This window comes from Pseudophryne corroboree, chromosome 4 (assembly GCF_028390025.1).
Source record: "Pseudophryne corroboree isolate aPseCor3 chromosome 4, aPseCor3.hap2, whole genome shotgun sequence".
NCBI lineage: Eukaryota > Metazoa > Chordata > Amphibia > Anura > Myobatrachidae > Pseudophryne > Pseudophryne corroboree.
The window spans coordinates 416,097,371-416,113,670 of record NC_086447.1 but is presented as its reverse complement, the minus strand read 5'-3'; the positions used below and the strand labels follow the sequence as shown (position 1 = coordinate 416,113,670).

The following is a 16,300-nucleotide window of genomic DNA, read 5'->3' as shown; positions in this document are numbered from 1 at the left end:
TCAACTTGGCCATAGATCCCCTACATCGTTTGCTGTTAAGTGATACCCAGTTTCATGGAATTCAGGTTGGTCGCAGAGACCTAAACTTACTGCTTTTGCCGATGATCTACTGCTATATATCTCAGACTCGGAGGCTTCATTGAACCATATATTTACTCTACTGCAGGCTTATGGACAAGTTTCAGGCTTCAATGTTAACTGGGCAAAATCGGTGGCACTCAGATTGGGGAATGGTTCATTTTTGAAACAGGGGGTGAGGAACCTACCATTACAATGGAGTTCAGATCACATAACCTATCTAGGGATTCGAATACCAAGAAAGCCGGAGCGATTATATGCCCTAAACTTTACCTCGGCCATCCGAACAATTGAAACAGAACTTGAGACCTGGAAATCAATGCCTTTATCATATTTGGGGAGGGCTAGCTTGATTAAGATGATATCATTCCCCCGTCTGATGTACTTCATTCAAGCCATGCCGCATGCACTTCTACCTAAAGACGTTCAACGTCTCAATTTTCTTTTTAGAAGATTTATTTGGCATGGAGGGAGACAGCGTATAGCGTTGATCAAACTCCAACAGACTGCAAGAAATGGGGGAATTAACTTCAGTAATATCTTCTGGTACTCCCAGGCGGCCCAACTACGATACCTACATGACTGGATGCACAATGACAACACGTACACAAATACAGACTTAGATAGAGAATTTTTACAAGGGGGGGATCTAATTACCTTTCTACATCTGCATGATCAGGAGGTGTCCGAGGAGCTGAGGAGAAACCCATTATTGTGGAACATTAAGAAGCTATGGACAGATATGCGACATAAACTTAATCTAAATGCCCACAAATCATTACATCTTCCGTTCATGGCTAATCCTGACTTCCAGGATGGTAGGGCACAATATCCGTTTAATATATGGCGGCTGGGGTGTGTGTCCAAGATCGGTGATCTAGTGGACATGCGGGGCACGAGGTCGCTCACGTTCCAGGAGGCCACTACTAAATATCCAACTTTGCTGGCCTATCCTGTGGCCTTTCTTTTGGCTCAACATTATGTTTCATCCACTATCAGATGTTTTTCTCCTGGGGATTGGGACAATCCGTTGGATAGAATGCTGAAACAAACCCCTAAGGTTCGTAAGGCAATTTCGACTGCATATGGGTACTTTCGAAACGTCCTAGATTACTCGAAGGGACTGGGAGGTATTATGTCTTGGAAGAATTGTCTCCCAGACATTGAGACTACAGACTTACTGGCGGCACACGTTAAAGCCTGCAAATTATTCTGGCAGTCAGCAGCAGAAAAAGGAGATTTATGGTAAGAACTTACAGTACCTTTGTTAAATCTCTTTCTGCGAGGTACACTGGGTTCCACAGGGATAACATCGGGGTGTAGAGTTGGATCTTGATCCGAGGCACCAACAGGCTAAAAGCTTTGACTGTTCCCAAGATGCAAAGCACCGCCTACTCTATAACCCCCCCTCCGTGCACAGGAGCTCAGTTTTGTTAACCAGTCCAATGCAGTAGCAGGTAAAAGAGGCGACAACTGTTAGTAGCCACATACATTTACATTCTTACGACAGGAGACGGTACCAGCGGATAATGTCACATAAACCCAAAGAAGCTAAGTGCGTCAGGGTGGGCGCCCTGTGGAATCCACTGTACCTTGCAGAAAGATTTAACAAAGGTAAGTTCTTACCATAAATCTCCTTTTCAGCAGCGGGGTACACTGGGGTTCCACAGGATAACATCAGGGATGTCTTAAAGCAGTTCCTCATGGGAGGGGACGCACTGTAGCGGGCACAAGAACCCAGCGTCCAAAGGAGGCATCCTGGGAGGCAGAAGTATCGAAGGCATAGAACCTTATGAACGTATTCACGGAGGACCATGTAGCCGCCTTACACAATTGCTCAAGGGTCGCACCACGGCGGGCTGCCCAAGAAGGTCCAACAGACCGAGTAGAATGGGCTTTGATGGTATCAGGAGCTGAAAGGCCAGCCTGTACATAAGCATGTGCAATCACCATTCTAATCCATCTGGCCAAGGTCTGCTTGTTACCAGGCCAGCCACGTTTGCGAAAACCAAAAAGGACAAAGAAAGAATCAGATCTCCTAAGCGAAGCCGTTCTCTTCACATAAATATGGAGGGCCCTATCACATCCAAAGACAGCTCTTTGTCGGATAAACCTGGAGGTGTAAAGGCTGGAACCACAATCTCTTGGTTAAGGTGGAAATCCGACACCACCTTAGACAAATAACCAGGACGAGTTCGGAGAACTGCTCGGTCACGGTGAAAAATCAGAAAGGGTGACCAACAGGATAAGGCACCCAAGTCTGTAACCAGTCTAGCAGAGGCAATAGCCAGCAGAAACAAGACCTTAAGAGTAAACCACTTAAGGTCCACAGACTCAAGAGGTTCAAACGGAGACTCTTGTCCCAAAAAATGCCATGGAGCCATAGGAGGGACACAGGGAGGTTGAATCCGCAAAACACCCTGAGTGAATGTATGAACATCAGGCAGAGTCGCAATCTGAAACAATACCTTCAAGGCAGAAACATGAACCTTAAGGGAGGCCAGAAGAAAGCCTAAGTCTAGGCCCTGTTCCAGGAACGCCAAAAGTTTGGCCGTACTGAACTTGCATGCATCATAATTGTTAGTTGCACACAAAGCAAAATAAGAATTCCAGACCCTATGATAAATTTGAGCAGAAGCCGGTTTACGGGCCTTCAACATAGTTTGAATGACCGCCTCAGAAAAACCCTTGGCCCTCAGGACGGAAGCTTCAAGAGCCATGCCGTCAAAGCCAGACGGGCCAAATCCTGGTAAACAAGAGGGCCCTGATCGAGGAGGACTGGTCGTTGTGGAAGTAGAAGCGGACGATCCCACGAGAGACCCAGGAGATCGGAGAACCAGTGCCGTCTGGGCCATGCTGGAGCGACCAGAAGCAGGTTCCTTCCTTCTTGCTTGAACTTCCGTATGGTCTTCACTTTGTCCCTCAGTACTGAAGCCTCAAGAGCCACGCCGTCAAAGCCCACCGGGCAAGATCCTGGTAGACACAAGGTCCCTGAACAAGGAGGTCTGGGCGTTGAGGAAGTAGAAAAGGACGCTCTATCGAGAGACCCTGCAGGTCTGAGAACCAATGCCATCTGGGCCACGCTGGAGCGATTAGAAGTAGTATCCCTCCTTCTTGCTTGAACTTCCTTATCAACCTGGGCAGAAGGGACACCGGAGGGAACACGTACGGCAGCCGAAAGTTTCATGGAATTGGCAGCGCGTCCACGAACGCTGCTTGAGGAACCCTTGTCCTTGCTCCGAAGACCGGAACCTTGTGATTGTGTCGAGACGCCATCAGGTCCACATTTGGTAGGCCCCCCACTTGTCCACTAAAAGTTGAAATACTTCTGGATGAAGGCTCCATTCTCCGGTATGTACGTCCTGACGACTGAGGAAGTCTTCTTCCCAGTTGAGGACTCTCGGAATGAACACTGCCGATATGGCTGGCAGTTGGCCTTCCGCCCAACTAAGGATTTTTGATACTTCATCATTGCCATGCGGATTTGAGTGCCGCCTTGATGATTTATCTACGCCACCGTGGTGGCGTTGTCCGACTGTACTTGAACAGGCCTGTTCTGTACTAGAGGCAGGGCCAGTTTCAGAGCATTGAACACTGCCCGCATCTCCAGAATGTTTATCGGGAGGACAGACTGCTCCCTGGTCCACCGACCCTGAAGAGAGTGTTGCCCCAACACCATGCCCCAACCCCACAGACTGGCATCCGTTGTTAGAGGGACCAAGTTGGAGATCCAGAAGGGACGACCCCTGGTCAGTTGCTGGTCCTGTAGCCCCCAGCCCAGTGACAAGCGGACCTCCGGAGTCAAGGAGATCATGTGAGTTCTGATCCGGTGAGGCAGGCCGTCCCATTGGGAGAGTATCAACCTCTGCAGAGGGCTAGAATGAAATTGAGCCTACTCCACCATGTCGAAAGCCGACACCATGAGGCCCAGTACTTACACTCAGCGATGCATCGACACACGTGGGCGAGAGAGGAAGCATCTTATTTTGTCCTGAAGTTTCAGGACTTTCTCCGGAGACAAAAACAACCGCTGGTTGTGGGTGTCCAATAGTGCTCCCAGGTGCACCATGCTCGGAGCAGGGACCAGGGAAGATTTCTTTCAGGTAATGAGCCACCCGTGGGCTTGCAGGAGTTGGACCGTCCGTTCCAGAAGATGGAGAAGAACCTTTGGAGAGTTCGCCAGGATCAACAAGTCGTCCAGATACAGCAGGATCCTGATACCCTGACGCTGGAGTAGAGCCGCCATAACCTTGGTGAAAATTCTTGGAGCCGTGGTCAGACCGAAAAGGTAAGGCCTGGAATTGAAAATGTAGGTTGCCAATAGCAGACCACAGGTATTGTTGCGACACTGCAATAGGTATATGCAGGTAAGCATCCTGTATGTCCAGGGATACCATATAGTTCTTGTGCTCCAAAGCCAGAACAATAGTGCGAAGCGTTTCCATACGGAATTTAGAAACTTTCACAAACTTGTTCAAAGACTTGAGGTTGAGAATGGTCCGCGAGGACGCATTCGGTTTCGGTACTAGGAACAGCGTGGAATAGTACCCCCTGCCTCTCTGAGCCAGAGGCACCGGCACTATCACTCCTGTATCCAGGAGAGATTGCACCACAAAGTGGAGAGTTTTTGCTTTTACCTGATCCGAAGGGATGTTTGATGAGCAAAACTGGCGAAGGGGACGTTTCTTGAAAGAGATGGCGTATCCGTGAGTGACGACTTCCCTTACCCAGGCGTCCGAAGTGGACTGTAACCATGCCTGAGCAAACCGTAGAAGTCTGCATCCCACCCTGGGATCTCCCAGACGGAGGCCCGCCCCGTCATGCAGCAGGCTTGTCTGTTTTGGAAGCAGGCTGACGAACAGCTCAGGCACGTTTAGGTTTGGGCTTACCGGATTTGGAAGTGCGAGCCTGTTTTGGGTACGCCTGACCCTTTGCTTTACCTGGAGGTCGAAAGGAACGAAAGGAAGTACTCTTAGCCTTCGGAGTTGAAGGAGAAGTACTAGGCAGGCATGCCGTCTTAGCTCATGCCAAGTCAGCCACAATCTTGTTGAGATCTTCCCCAAAAAGAATGTTTCCCTTAAAAGGGATTACCTCCAAGGTCTTTTTAGAGGCCAGATCTACTGACCAGGACCGCAACCAGAGAATGCGACGGACTAGAATGGATGTAGTAGATGCCTTGGCCGCCAGGACACTTGCATCAGATGCCGCCTCCTAAATATAATGAGAGGCTGTAATAATATATGAAAGACATTGTCTAGCTGTCACAACTGAGGGCTGGTGCTCACTACTGGAAGCCTCAGTTGTAGGAGCTGAGGTATACTTAAATGTGAGAGGCCAGATAGGACTCCTGGACATGTGTGAACCTGCAGTACCTAAAACCCGAAGGCGTGACCACGACAACAGAGGATATGTTCAACAGGTTTATTAAATGAACTCAGCTCCCAAATGATAGCGACACTTAGCAGTAAGTCACAGCTCTCAGAGATGCACATAGGAAGTCTCTAGGTGTGGTACAATAGAACAGTCTTAAAGGACCTGGAGATGGTGAGTCCTTTACCACACCAATGCACTGAAGAGCTGTGTTAATAATGTTGGAATGCAAACTGTAGCTTGAGAGTGAGGAGTTATGTAGGTGATGCTTAGAAGCATATACTGGTGATGCTTGTGAGCGCAGATACAGGAGATGCTTGAGAGCACATACAGAAGATGCTTGTGAGCATATACAGGAGATGCTTGTGAGCATATACAGGAGATGCTTGTGAGCATATACAGGAGATGCTTGTGAGCATATACAGGAGATGCTTGAGAGCATACACAGGAGATGCTTGTGAGCATATACAGGAGATGCTTGAGAGCGCAGATTACGGAATACAGGAACAGGGCACCGCTGAAGCTGGAATGCTGGAAGCCGGTGTAATAGTAATCAGCGGTGATTTAAGATTGATGATGGAACACCGATGGGGACTTGAGATCGATGGTAGAACACTGATGGTGATTTAGGATCGATGACGGAACACCGATGATGACTTGGGATCGATGGCGGAACACAGATGGTTACTGGCAGGGCAGAGCACCGCTGGAAGCCGGTGTCCGGTAACTGCCGGTCACAGGATGCAATGATGAGACACTGCAGAGTCAGGATGCACCATGGAGAGTGGAACTGGTGTGAGTCTCCATTGGAGTTTGCAGGCAGGAACGACCACAATAGGAAGAGACTGGTTTCACTAGGATGACAACTAAAGCACTGACTTCTTTCCAGCCAAGGAACAGGATATTTATACCTGCTGCGAAACAGGCATTGGCTGGCTGATTAAGCAGATTCCAATGTGCAGCTGCTGGATAATTAGGCTGAAAAGTAACATGTGATGTAAACAAACATGGCTGCGCCCATGTTTGAATTTGGAGGGAAAGACTGTTTGTAACTTGCATGCGAGTTTTATCCATGAAGCTGCCAGAATCACAGTGAAGAGACTTGAGACAATGAGATGCAGCGTGCTGCATGCAGTCAGTGCAGATGGAATCCAGGCTTGGAACGCTGGGACAGTCTCAAGAGGCATTTGGAAGGTAAATACCTGGATCGTGACACTAGCATTATCAGGAAAATTAGACGGCAGTTCTGCTTCAAGTTCCTGAACACAGGGGGATCAAGCAGGGGACGTACCCTGGGCGCCTTAGCAGGCCCAGCAGAGGGGGGCGCCGCCACTGGCCAGGCCATCATGCCCACTCGCCCCCGTTACTGTTCCTCTGCCCCCGGCCAGTCCCCCATCCCACTGCTATGTGAGAATATGAGGGGAGGAGAGCGCAGTGCCTCACCTACCCCTCAATGTCTGGGGACGGACGGTACAGTGCGGCGGGGCGAGTCTCCTTGGTTTGGTAGCCAATCAGAGCTCACGGACCGGCTTCTGATTGGCTGCTGGTCCGCGAGCTCTGATTGGCTAACGAACCGGCGCCAAGAAGATACCCGCAGCCGGAGACTGGACTTCATGGTGCGTTGAGGCCGGGCAGGAGAGGCGCTGCGGCGGTGAGGGTCTGGGAGTGGCACTGTGGGGCAATGTGTATCTGGCAGTGGCACATTGTGTATCTGGCAGTGGCACTGTGGGGCATTGTTTATCTGACAGTGGCACTGTGGGGCATTGTGTATCTGGCAGTGACACTGTGTGTACAGTGTAAAAAGGGGACTCTGCCTGCGTACTTTGTAAATAGGGGACTCTGCCTGCGTACTGTGTAAATAGGGGACTCTGCCTGCGTACTGTGTAAATAGGGGACTCTGCCTGCGTACTGTGTAAATAGGAGACTCTGCCTGCGTACTGTGTAAATAGGGGACTGTGCAAAAATTGAATGAAGGTGTGCTGAGAGACGACACAAGGGGTAGGTGATAGTGTGCTGAGAGACAACATAGCGAGTAGGTGAGAGTCATGTTGCCACGCCCCATTGTCAGTGGTCACTCACCTTCTGGTATGTGACCACGCCCCTTCTGGCGCGTGGCCACGCCCACTTTCCGAAGGCACACGCGCACATGCTTCACTGTGGATTTTTATTTTATTTTTGGGGGGGGGGGGGGGGGGGATGGTTAGGGCGCACTCTTCATCTTGCCCTGGGCTCCAAAAGCACTAGTCACGCCTCTGAGGCCGCAATAGTAGGTGTCACGATCCGGGTTACTGGATGCCGTTTCCTGCCTGTTAGGTGTCTCCTGAGGTTGGCTCAGCGAGCCAGGGCCGGGCTATAGCTAGGTCTTGGCTTACATTTCATAGGTGTTGCCTGCAGCGCTGGTTCAACGCTCTCAGCCCCGTCGCGGCTGTCACTGCCGGGCCTGTGGTCTTCCGCTAGATATGCGTCATCTGTGTGCCGCGGCCGCTGATGTCATCCCTGTGGCCGCTGAACGCGTGGAGTTTCTGCTGTTGCGGCCTCCGCCGCCATTACCGCTTGACACATGGATCCTGAGTGTTTCTTTCCCCTTCAATCACCGTCACTGGGCGCAGCCATTTAGGATTTAGTCACATGATTCTCTTCTCACCTATCCGTAGGGCTGCCAGAGCCTGAGCTTAATTGTCAGCCAATCCCTGCTATCCAGCAGGAATAAATATCCTGTCTCAGCACCCAGAGGGTTGTCAGTGCTTCCATTGTCTCTCCAGCATTCCAGTATGCAGCTTATCTAAGGACTCTCCTGTGAATACTCCCTGCAGTATAGCCTGACTCCCTGGTGGTTCCTCTCTGCGGTCCAGTTCTCCTGTCCTGGTGCAACCTGACTCTTTAATTCCCGCACCCAGCGCTAACAGAGTCTACAACTCCGGCTTCCAGCAGCCACTCTTTGGCAGTCCTTTGTTTCCACTACTCCCCATAGTAGTGGAGCTTCTACCTGCGATCCCTAGCATCACTTCAGTTTTACCTGCGATCCCTAGCATCACTCAAAGGTTCACCTGTGATCCCCAATATCACTCAAGCTTTACCTACGATCCCCAGCTTCACTCTATACTTCACCAAAGTGCTTACGTGTCATCAGGCACTCCCATTTAAACTCCGGGTTACTGCTTTTGCAAGTTGTTATTCAGAGACTCACTTGTGACACTTATTGTTTGGTTGCACATTCTTAACTTTTATGATTTAATAAAAACCCTCAAAGATACCTCCTGTTGTCGTGGTCACGCCTTCGGGCAATTGGTACTACATCTCAGCACATGTCTAGGAGTCCTCTCCTATCTCTTAAGTTTACGTACCCATCAGCCCCTGCAACTGAGGCCTCCAGCTTCCAACACCAGCCCTCAGTCGTGACAGTAGGCCTATGCACAGCTCCAGCACGAGTGTAAATAGACTTTAAGCAACCCTCCACACGCTTATCCGTCGGTTCTTTCAGGTAGGTGACTGTAGTGACAGGCAGAGCAGAGAAGATCACCAGACACGCAACTTGTGAGCCCACCGGCGGCGGTGTTCCACAATTTTTACTCAACTCTGCAGCGAGGGGATAACGAGACAGCATTTTCTTAGACAGAAAAAACTTCTATCCCGGAATTTTCCAGGATTTCTGACGGATATCAACCAGGTGGTCAGAATGAGTTAAAACTAATTTAGTGACCATCTGACGTTTAAACTTATCTGGTTTCTTAGAGGTAGCTGGAGGCTCTTCATCATCGTTGATTTGAAGTATCAGCCTGATAACCTGCAAGAGGTCAGGAACAACCTGTGTCAGAGAATCTCCATCAGAAGCATCTGCATCAGTGTCTGAAGGGTCAGTGTAAGCGCCATCTTCATCAGATGCGGTATCCCAAACATGTGTGGATTGTGAGGAAGTAATGGCCCGTTTAGATGACCCCTTGGTTTTAGGCGGGCGAGTCAGGATTTTGCTTAGCTAGTGACTGATTTAACGGCTGTAACTGAGAGGATAGAGTATCTGCCCATGGCGGATTAACTGCAGGGACAATATGTGGCTGTAATGGCACAGGAGGTCCCACAGGGGGCGCAAGTCTAGTTACAAGCGTAGTCAGTAAATAAGAGAAAACAGCCCAAGGTGGGTCTTGATTTGCCCCTGTTGCTGCAGGCTCACCACGGGTATAGGACCCCTAGTACCTGAACCCTCAGCTGCTACGTTTTCCTCCAAGTAATCCGTGGCATCAGCACTGCATGGTGCAGGAGCAGCCATAGATTTATCATCCTGTGTAGCAGACATTATATGTAAGCGTAATCGTAGGGTGCAATAGTACAATATAAGCAGACAAACTACCTTACAAAAAATCCCCTGTATAGTGTTACTGCAAGGCAGAGCACAAACAGAAGATTTAAGAGGTATGTGGTGACTGAAAAACACAGAGAAAAATACCAAAGTAGTATATCCTGTGAAACACAATTATATGGGAACCCTGATGCACTTAGCTCCTATCAGGGTACAGAATATAGGGATAGCAATGTTTGAGATAAACGAAATAGAGACTACACAGCAGCTATTGGCACACACTCAGTCACATAAACAATGCAGAAATTATTACAAACAATAAGACTGCACTGGACTAGCAATAGTAAGTACAAACTGTACCACTAAGGTAAGCTATATAGGCAAAGAGATATAACAATGCACAGTAAAGACTGGATGTATACTGTATCACAGGGTACTTGTATAAAATATCCCTGTAGAAATGCATTCTCTCTTAACGAACAGTCTAAAGACATGTAGAATACTTAAATGTCTTGTAAATGCACAGCGCTGATGATGCAGGCGGCTTTACAGAGGAAACTTTGCCCAGCAGACCCAGATTAGCGCAGCTGTGTGTGTAATCGTGCGCAAACGCAGACAGAGTGAGGGAGACAGAGTTGCAGCTCCACGGCGGGAACATTGGCAGTAAATGGCGCCCTGGGGCTGGGGGAGGGGCTACAGGCCAGAGCCTTATCCCCTTACTGGACTTCACCACCGGGTACTGCGGGCCTTGTAAAAATGGATTATATACAGAATCCGACCTGTGCCCAAGCCCTGGTGGTCTAGTGGGGTCCCTGTATAGCCACAGTGTCCACGCCAGCACGCGCGGTCCGTCTCCTAGAGACCACGCCGGATCACGATTAGCAGTGGGTCCCGCCTGGAGGACAGTCCTACATCCTCCTGAAAGCGGCCATGAGATCCCAGAGAGCGGCGGTCAATGTGTGCGTGTGCCCTAATGAATCACCGGAGCCCTCCACTGTAAAAGCCCATACACACGGTGAGATTCTGGCTATGCCCGATTCTCACTATGCGACAGGGGCTAGGTCGGCATCGCAAGCACATAATCAGTGTGCTTGCGATACTGACTATGTGCGATTTTCGCAAAGTGCCAATTTTGACTCTCTCTTCCATAGAGATAGTCAAAATTGACTTGCCTGCACAGTCTATCTAGGCTTGCGATACCAACCGCGTGGGATCGCAAGGTGACTTTCACCTTGCAACCTGCACTAACTTTTCTTACGATTTTGACTATATAGTCAAAATTGTAATAAAATATCTCACAGTGTGTACACACTATAAGTACCCGGCAACCAGGGCGCGGGAGTATACAGCGCCGCTGAGAGGTGAGGGAGCCGCAGCATGATATGTCAGATATGACATATAGCACTCTCAAGTGCCTATGCAGCGGCCATGTAAGTCTTCTTTCTTCATAAAAAGCTCTTTTCAGGGCTGCTCAGCGCAGCCCTCCCAGTTAGATGCCTGGACTGCAGGCACCAACTTACAAACTGAGCTCCTGTGCATGGAGGAGGTGTTATAGAGGAGGCGGTGCTGCGCATCTTGGGAACAGTCAAAGCTTTTAGCCTGTTGGTGCCTCGGATCAAGATCCAACTCTACACCACGATGTTATCCTTGTGGAACCACAGTGTACCCCGCAGAAAGGCAAACTAATAAAAAAAAAACCACAAAAAAAACCACACCAAACAACTGGAGAATAAAAACCTTGCTCACAGAATAAAAAAGTACATTCTTATAAATGATCAATTTCAATTTTCGAGATACCCACAATCAGAAGAAAACATGGCAACCAGATCCAATTGAGTAAGTTTCTGCCCAAAACTCAGAATTTTCCAACAGAGAAAATGTAACAAGTGAAAAAAAGGACTGTGATAAGTTAACGCACAATGTAAACGCAAAAAAAATATTGAGGGTAAACTTACACCGATTTAAAGACGTTTTCAACCCAAACTGAATTCGGTCCTAAGTCTATTTTAGCTGTTCATTTCAGGTGTGATATACAAGTTAGACATTTAAAAGATATTAGGTCAACACCATATGGTCGACAGTCAAAAGTCCGACAGGGTAATAGTTTGTGACATGGATAGTAAATGAAAAAAATAAATTGTAAAAGCATGAAAAAGCACAAAAAAATAAAATAAAAAATGTGTCAACCTTTTTACCCTGTCAACATTTTGACTGTTGGACGTTTGACCATGTCGAGCATATGGTGTCAACCTAATGACTGTCTATATTTTAGATGCCTATCAACCGCCTCCGTTTCACTTTTAGGCCAAAATCTCAAATTGACAAGTACTGTGCTTGAGCAATCCTAGGACACCCCAAAGTCCTGGTCATAGGGGTATATTCAATAACTGTCGGAAGCTGCCGTCTTGTCGGAAAGACGGCAGCATCTGACAGTTTTAGATCGGAAGGGGTTCCGACCTATTCATTAGTGCCCCGTTTATTCCGACAAGTCGGGAAATCCGACTTGTCGGAATGCAGTCGGAAGGCACGCTGATCGGCGGCTTCTGCCGCGATCAGCGTGCATTGTCGGAAGCTGGGCCAAACCTGACAGGTTTTAGCCCCATTTCCGACAATCTCAATCCGACTTTCAAAAAAGTCGGATTGAGATGAGGAGACTAGTGGCGCTGCGGCCGGCGCAGGCTGCGGGGGGACATGTCTGTGGCGGCAGGGGGAGGCGCTGCAGGGGGAGAGGTGCCTGGCCGTCCCGGCACCTCTATCCCTGCAGCACGTCCCCCCGCCGCAGACATGTTCCCCCGCAGCCAGCTAATGCCGCCGGCCACCGATCTCTGCTCCCCCCGCCGCAGACATGTCCCCCGCAGCTTGCTCCCCCTGCCGCCGTCCCGCTCACGCCTGCCGCCGCCATCTGCACCGCTGCTGTCAGCGCATCAGCAGCCGCTGACAGCAGCGGCAGCACAGGACCTGTGTACGGCCAAATCCGACAGTCGGATTTGGCCGTCCATTGAATAGGGGTTGTTGGGTCCATTCCGAGAACTGCATGTCGGAATGGACCCGACTCTTATTGACTATACCCCATAGACTTGCAAATGCTCAGCAATATAAGTACAGCACAAATGGGCCAGTCAGAACTGAAGGGGAGGGCCGAGATCACCCAGCCTGTCAATTGGTTTTGCTTAGAGTATTTTAAAATGTTTGTGGTGGTCAAACCAAGGTGAAAAGGTTTAAAAATGGTCAAGAATAAACAAAGATAAATTACCTTATGGCTATAGAACTGAGCTACCACTGGGCCGTACTCAGGTCCAGCCAGTATTGCAACATTCACGCAGGTCTGCCTAACCTCATGGGTTATACAGCTGGTTGATGGTGTCGCAGAGAGATCTGACGCTGCTTCCTCGGACGCAAGAGACTCTAACATTCATGCAGCAGGTGTCTACTTATACCAGACGCCTCCTGCTGCATTCCTATAGGTTAGCAACACTGCTTCCAAAGAAGCAACAGCTATGCAAGCTCCGACCGAACCTGAGTCAGGCCCACTGAGAGTAAACAGTCACCAAAAACCTTTCTGAGGATTAATCAGTGAAATAAATCACATTAAACTTTTAGATACAAGAAACTGATTAAAATTGATCAAACTTGGGAGACCAACAGTGGTCATATTTTCAAGGAATGTTATTTATAAATGTGAATTGTGGTGAGTGAGCTAATGACCGTTCAATTTCCATTGCAAAAACCTTGGCAAAAAAAGCAGCATTAACGTAAACCTACAGCTAAATCAAGGGTTCCAACGTATACCATCATTGGATCTTTCAAATAAGATTTCGCAAGACGACGAACTCCATCTGGCCAAGTAGCACTAAAATAAGATAAAAAATAAGATTTTAAACCTACCGGTAAATCTTTTTCTCCTAGTTCGTAGAGGATGCTGGGGACTCCGTAAGGACCATGGGGAATAGACGGGCTCCGCAGGAGACATGGGCACTAAAAAGAACTTTAGCTATTGGTGTGCACTGGCTCCTCCCTCTATGCCCCTCCTCCAGACCTCAGTTAGAGATTAGACTAGACTAGATTGGATCTTTTATCTGGCTGCAAAACCTACTGAGAGCGACCGCTGGACGTCATGTCTCTACAGTCAGTTATTCCATCTAGTGATTTATATTCCTCCCCGCTGCCGTGTGGATGTGGGCACTGCAGGACTGACAGCCGGGGACGCCCGGCTCTCGACCAGCCCACCGGAGAGGTAACACCATCTGCACATCACACCTGACCACTACAAGCACTTTGTTATTTGGAACTGTCTGTGCTGTAGTGCATCTGCTCCTAACCCAAGCTACGGCTGACAGTTTGTGGAAAACGGACATTTATCATTACTTTGTCCTCCTTAGCAATTAACATATTCTAGGAGATATTCTATATCCTGAGATTAATAAGGTGTGCTCATTCTAATTTGTTTGGCTCATATATGTTTGTTTATTGCTTTTTTAATTTTATTAAATATCATATACTTTTCATGTCGGCTCTCTCTCCATTTATCATCTCCTGACATACAGCGCAGCCGTTTCTCTTGTTCTCAGTTAGAGAAACTGTGCCCAGAGGAGCCGGACAGTACGAGGAAAGGATTTTGTTAATCTAAGGGCAAGATTCATACCAGCCCACACCATCCACACCGTATAACATGGAATATACTAACCTGTTAACAGTATGAAACAAAACAGCATCACCCCGAGACTGATCAAACTGTAACATAACCCTTATGTAAGCAAAAACTATATACAAGTCTTGCAGAAATAAGACCGCACTGGGACGGGAGCCCAGCATCCTCTACGGACTAGGAGAAAAAGATTTACCGGTAGGTTTAAAATCTTATTTTCTCTTACATCCTAGAGGATGCTGGGGACTCCGTAAGGACCATGGGGATTATACCAAAGCTCCAGACCGGGCGGAAGAGTGCGGACGACTCTGCAGCACGGATTGAGCAAACATGAGGTCCTCCTCAGCCAGGGTATCAAACTTGTAGAATTTCGTAAAGGTGTTTGAACCTGACCAAGTCGCGGCTCGGCACAGCTGTAAAGCCGAGACGCCTCGGGCAGCAGCCCAAGAAGAGCCCACCTTCCTAGTGGAATGGGCCTTTACTGAATTTGGTAACGGCAATCCAGCCGTAGAATGAGCTTGCTGAATCGTATTACAGATCCAGCGAGAAATAGTCTGCTTAGAAGCAGGAGCGCCAATCTTGTTGGCTGCAAACAGGACAAACAGTGGCTCTGTTTTCCTAACCCGAGCCGTTCTGGCTACATATATTTTCAAGGCCATGACCACATCAAGGGACTCGGAATCCTCCAAGTCCCGCGTAGCCACAGGCACCACAATAGGTTGGTTCATATGAAAAGAGGAAACCACTTTAGGCAAAAATTGAGGACGAGTCCGCAACTCAGCTCTATCCACATGGAAAATCAGATAGGGGCTTTTGTGATACAAAGCCGCTAACTCAGACACTCGCCTTGCAGATGCCAAGGCCAACAACATGACCACCTTCCAAGTGAGATACTTTAAGTCCACAGTTTGAAGCGGCTCAAACCAGTGAGCCTTAAGGAACCGCAACACCACGTTAAGGTCACATGGTGCCACTGGAGGCACAAAAGGAGGCTGGATATGCAGCACTCCCTTCACAAAAGTCTGGACTTCTGGGAGAGAAGCCAATTCCTTCTGAAAGAAAATGGATAGGGCCGAAATCTGAACTTTAATGGAGCCTAATTTTAGGCCCACATTCACCCCAGTCTGTAGGAAGTGAAGAAAACGGCCCAGATGAAATTCTTCCGGAGGAGCATCCTTGGACTCACACCAAGACACATACTTCCTCCATATACGGTGATAATGCTTTGCTGTCACCTCCTTCCTAGCCTTTATCAGAGTAGGAATGACCTCATCCGGAATGACCTTTTCAGCTAGGATCCGGCGTTCAACCGCCAAGCCGTCAAACGCAGCCGCGGTAAGTCTTGGAATAGACAGGGCCCCTGTCGCAACAGGTCCTCTCTGAGAGGAAGAGGCCACGGATCTTCTGTGAGCATTTCCTGCAGCTCCGGATACCAGGCCCTTCGAGGCCAATCTGGAACAATGAGAATTGCCTGTACTTCTTTTCGTCTTATGATTCTCAATATTTTTGAGATGAGAGGAAGAGGAGGGAACACATAGACCGACTGGAACACCCACGGAGTCACCAGGGCGTCCACTGCTACCGCCTGAGGGTCCCTTGACCTGGCACAATACCTCGGGAGCTTTTTGTTGAGGCGTGACGCCATCATGTCTATTTAAAGCAGTACCCACTGACTTGCAATCTCTGCAAAGACTTCTTGATGAAGTCCCCACTCTCCTGGATGGAGATCATGTCTGCTGAGGAAGTCTGCTTCCCAGTTGCCCACTCCCGGAATGAAGACTGCTGTCAGAGCGCTTACATGATTTTCCGCCTAGCGAAGAATTCTGGTGGCTTCCGCCATTGCCACTCTGCTCCTTGTTCCGCCTTGGCAGTTTACATGAGCCACAGCCGTGACGTTGTCTGACTGAATCAGA

The 16,300-nt window shown here is 48.8% G+C and overlaps 1 protein-coding gene across 2 annotated transcripts in view; it reads right to left on the bottom strand.

Annotated features, from left to right (window-relative positions):
• LOC134909670 (probable ATP-dependent RNA helicase DDX43) overlaps nt 1-16,300 on the bottom strand; it is a 575,661-nt gene that overhangs the window by 159,627 nt on the left and 399,734 nt on the right. For both annotated transcript variants that reach the window (XM_063916810.1, XM_063916811.1), the window contains exon 11: nt 13,505-13,592. In XM_063916810.1, the coding sequence (XP_063772880.1) occupies nt 13,505-13,592 (88 nt within the window). The remainder of the gene's footprint in view (nt 1-13,504; nt 13,593-16,300) is intronic.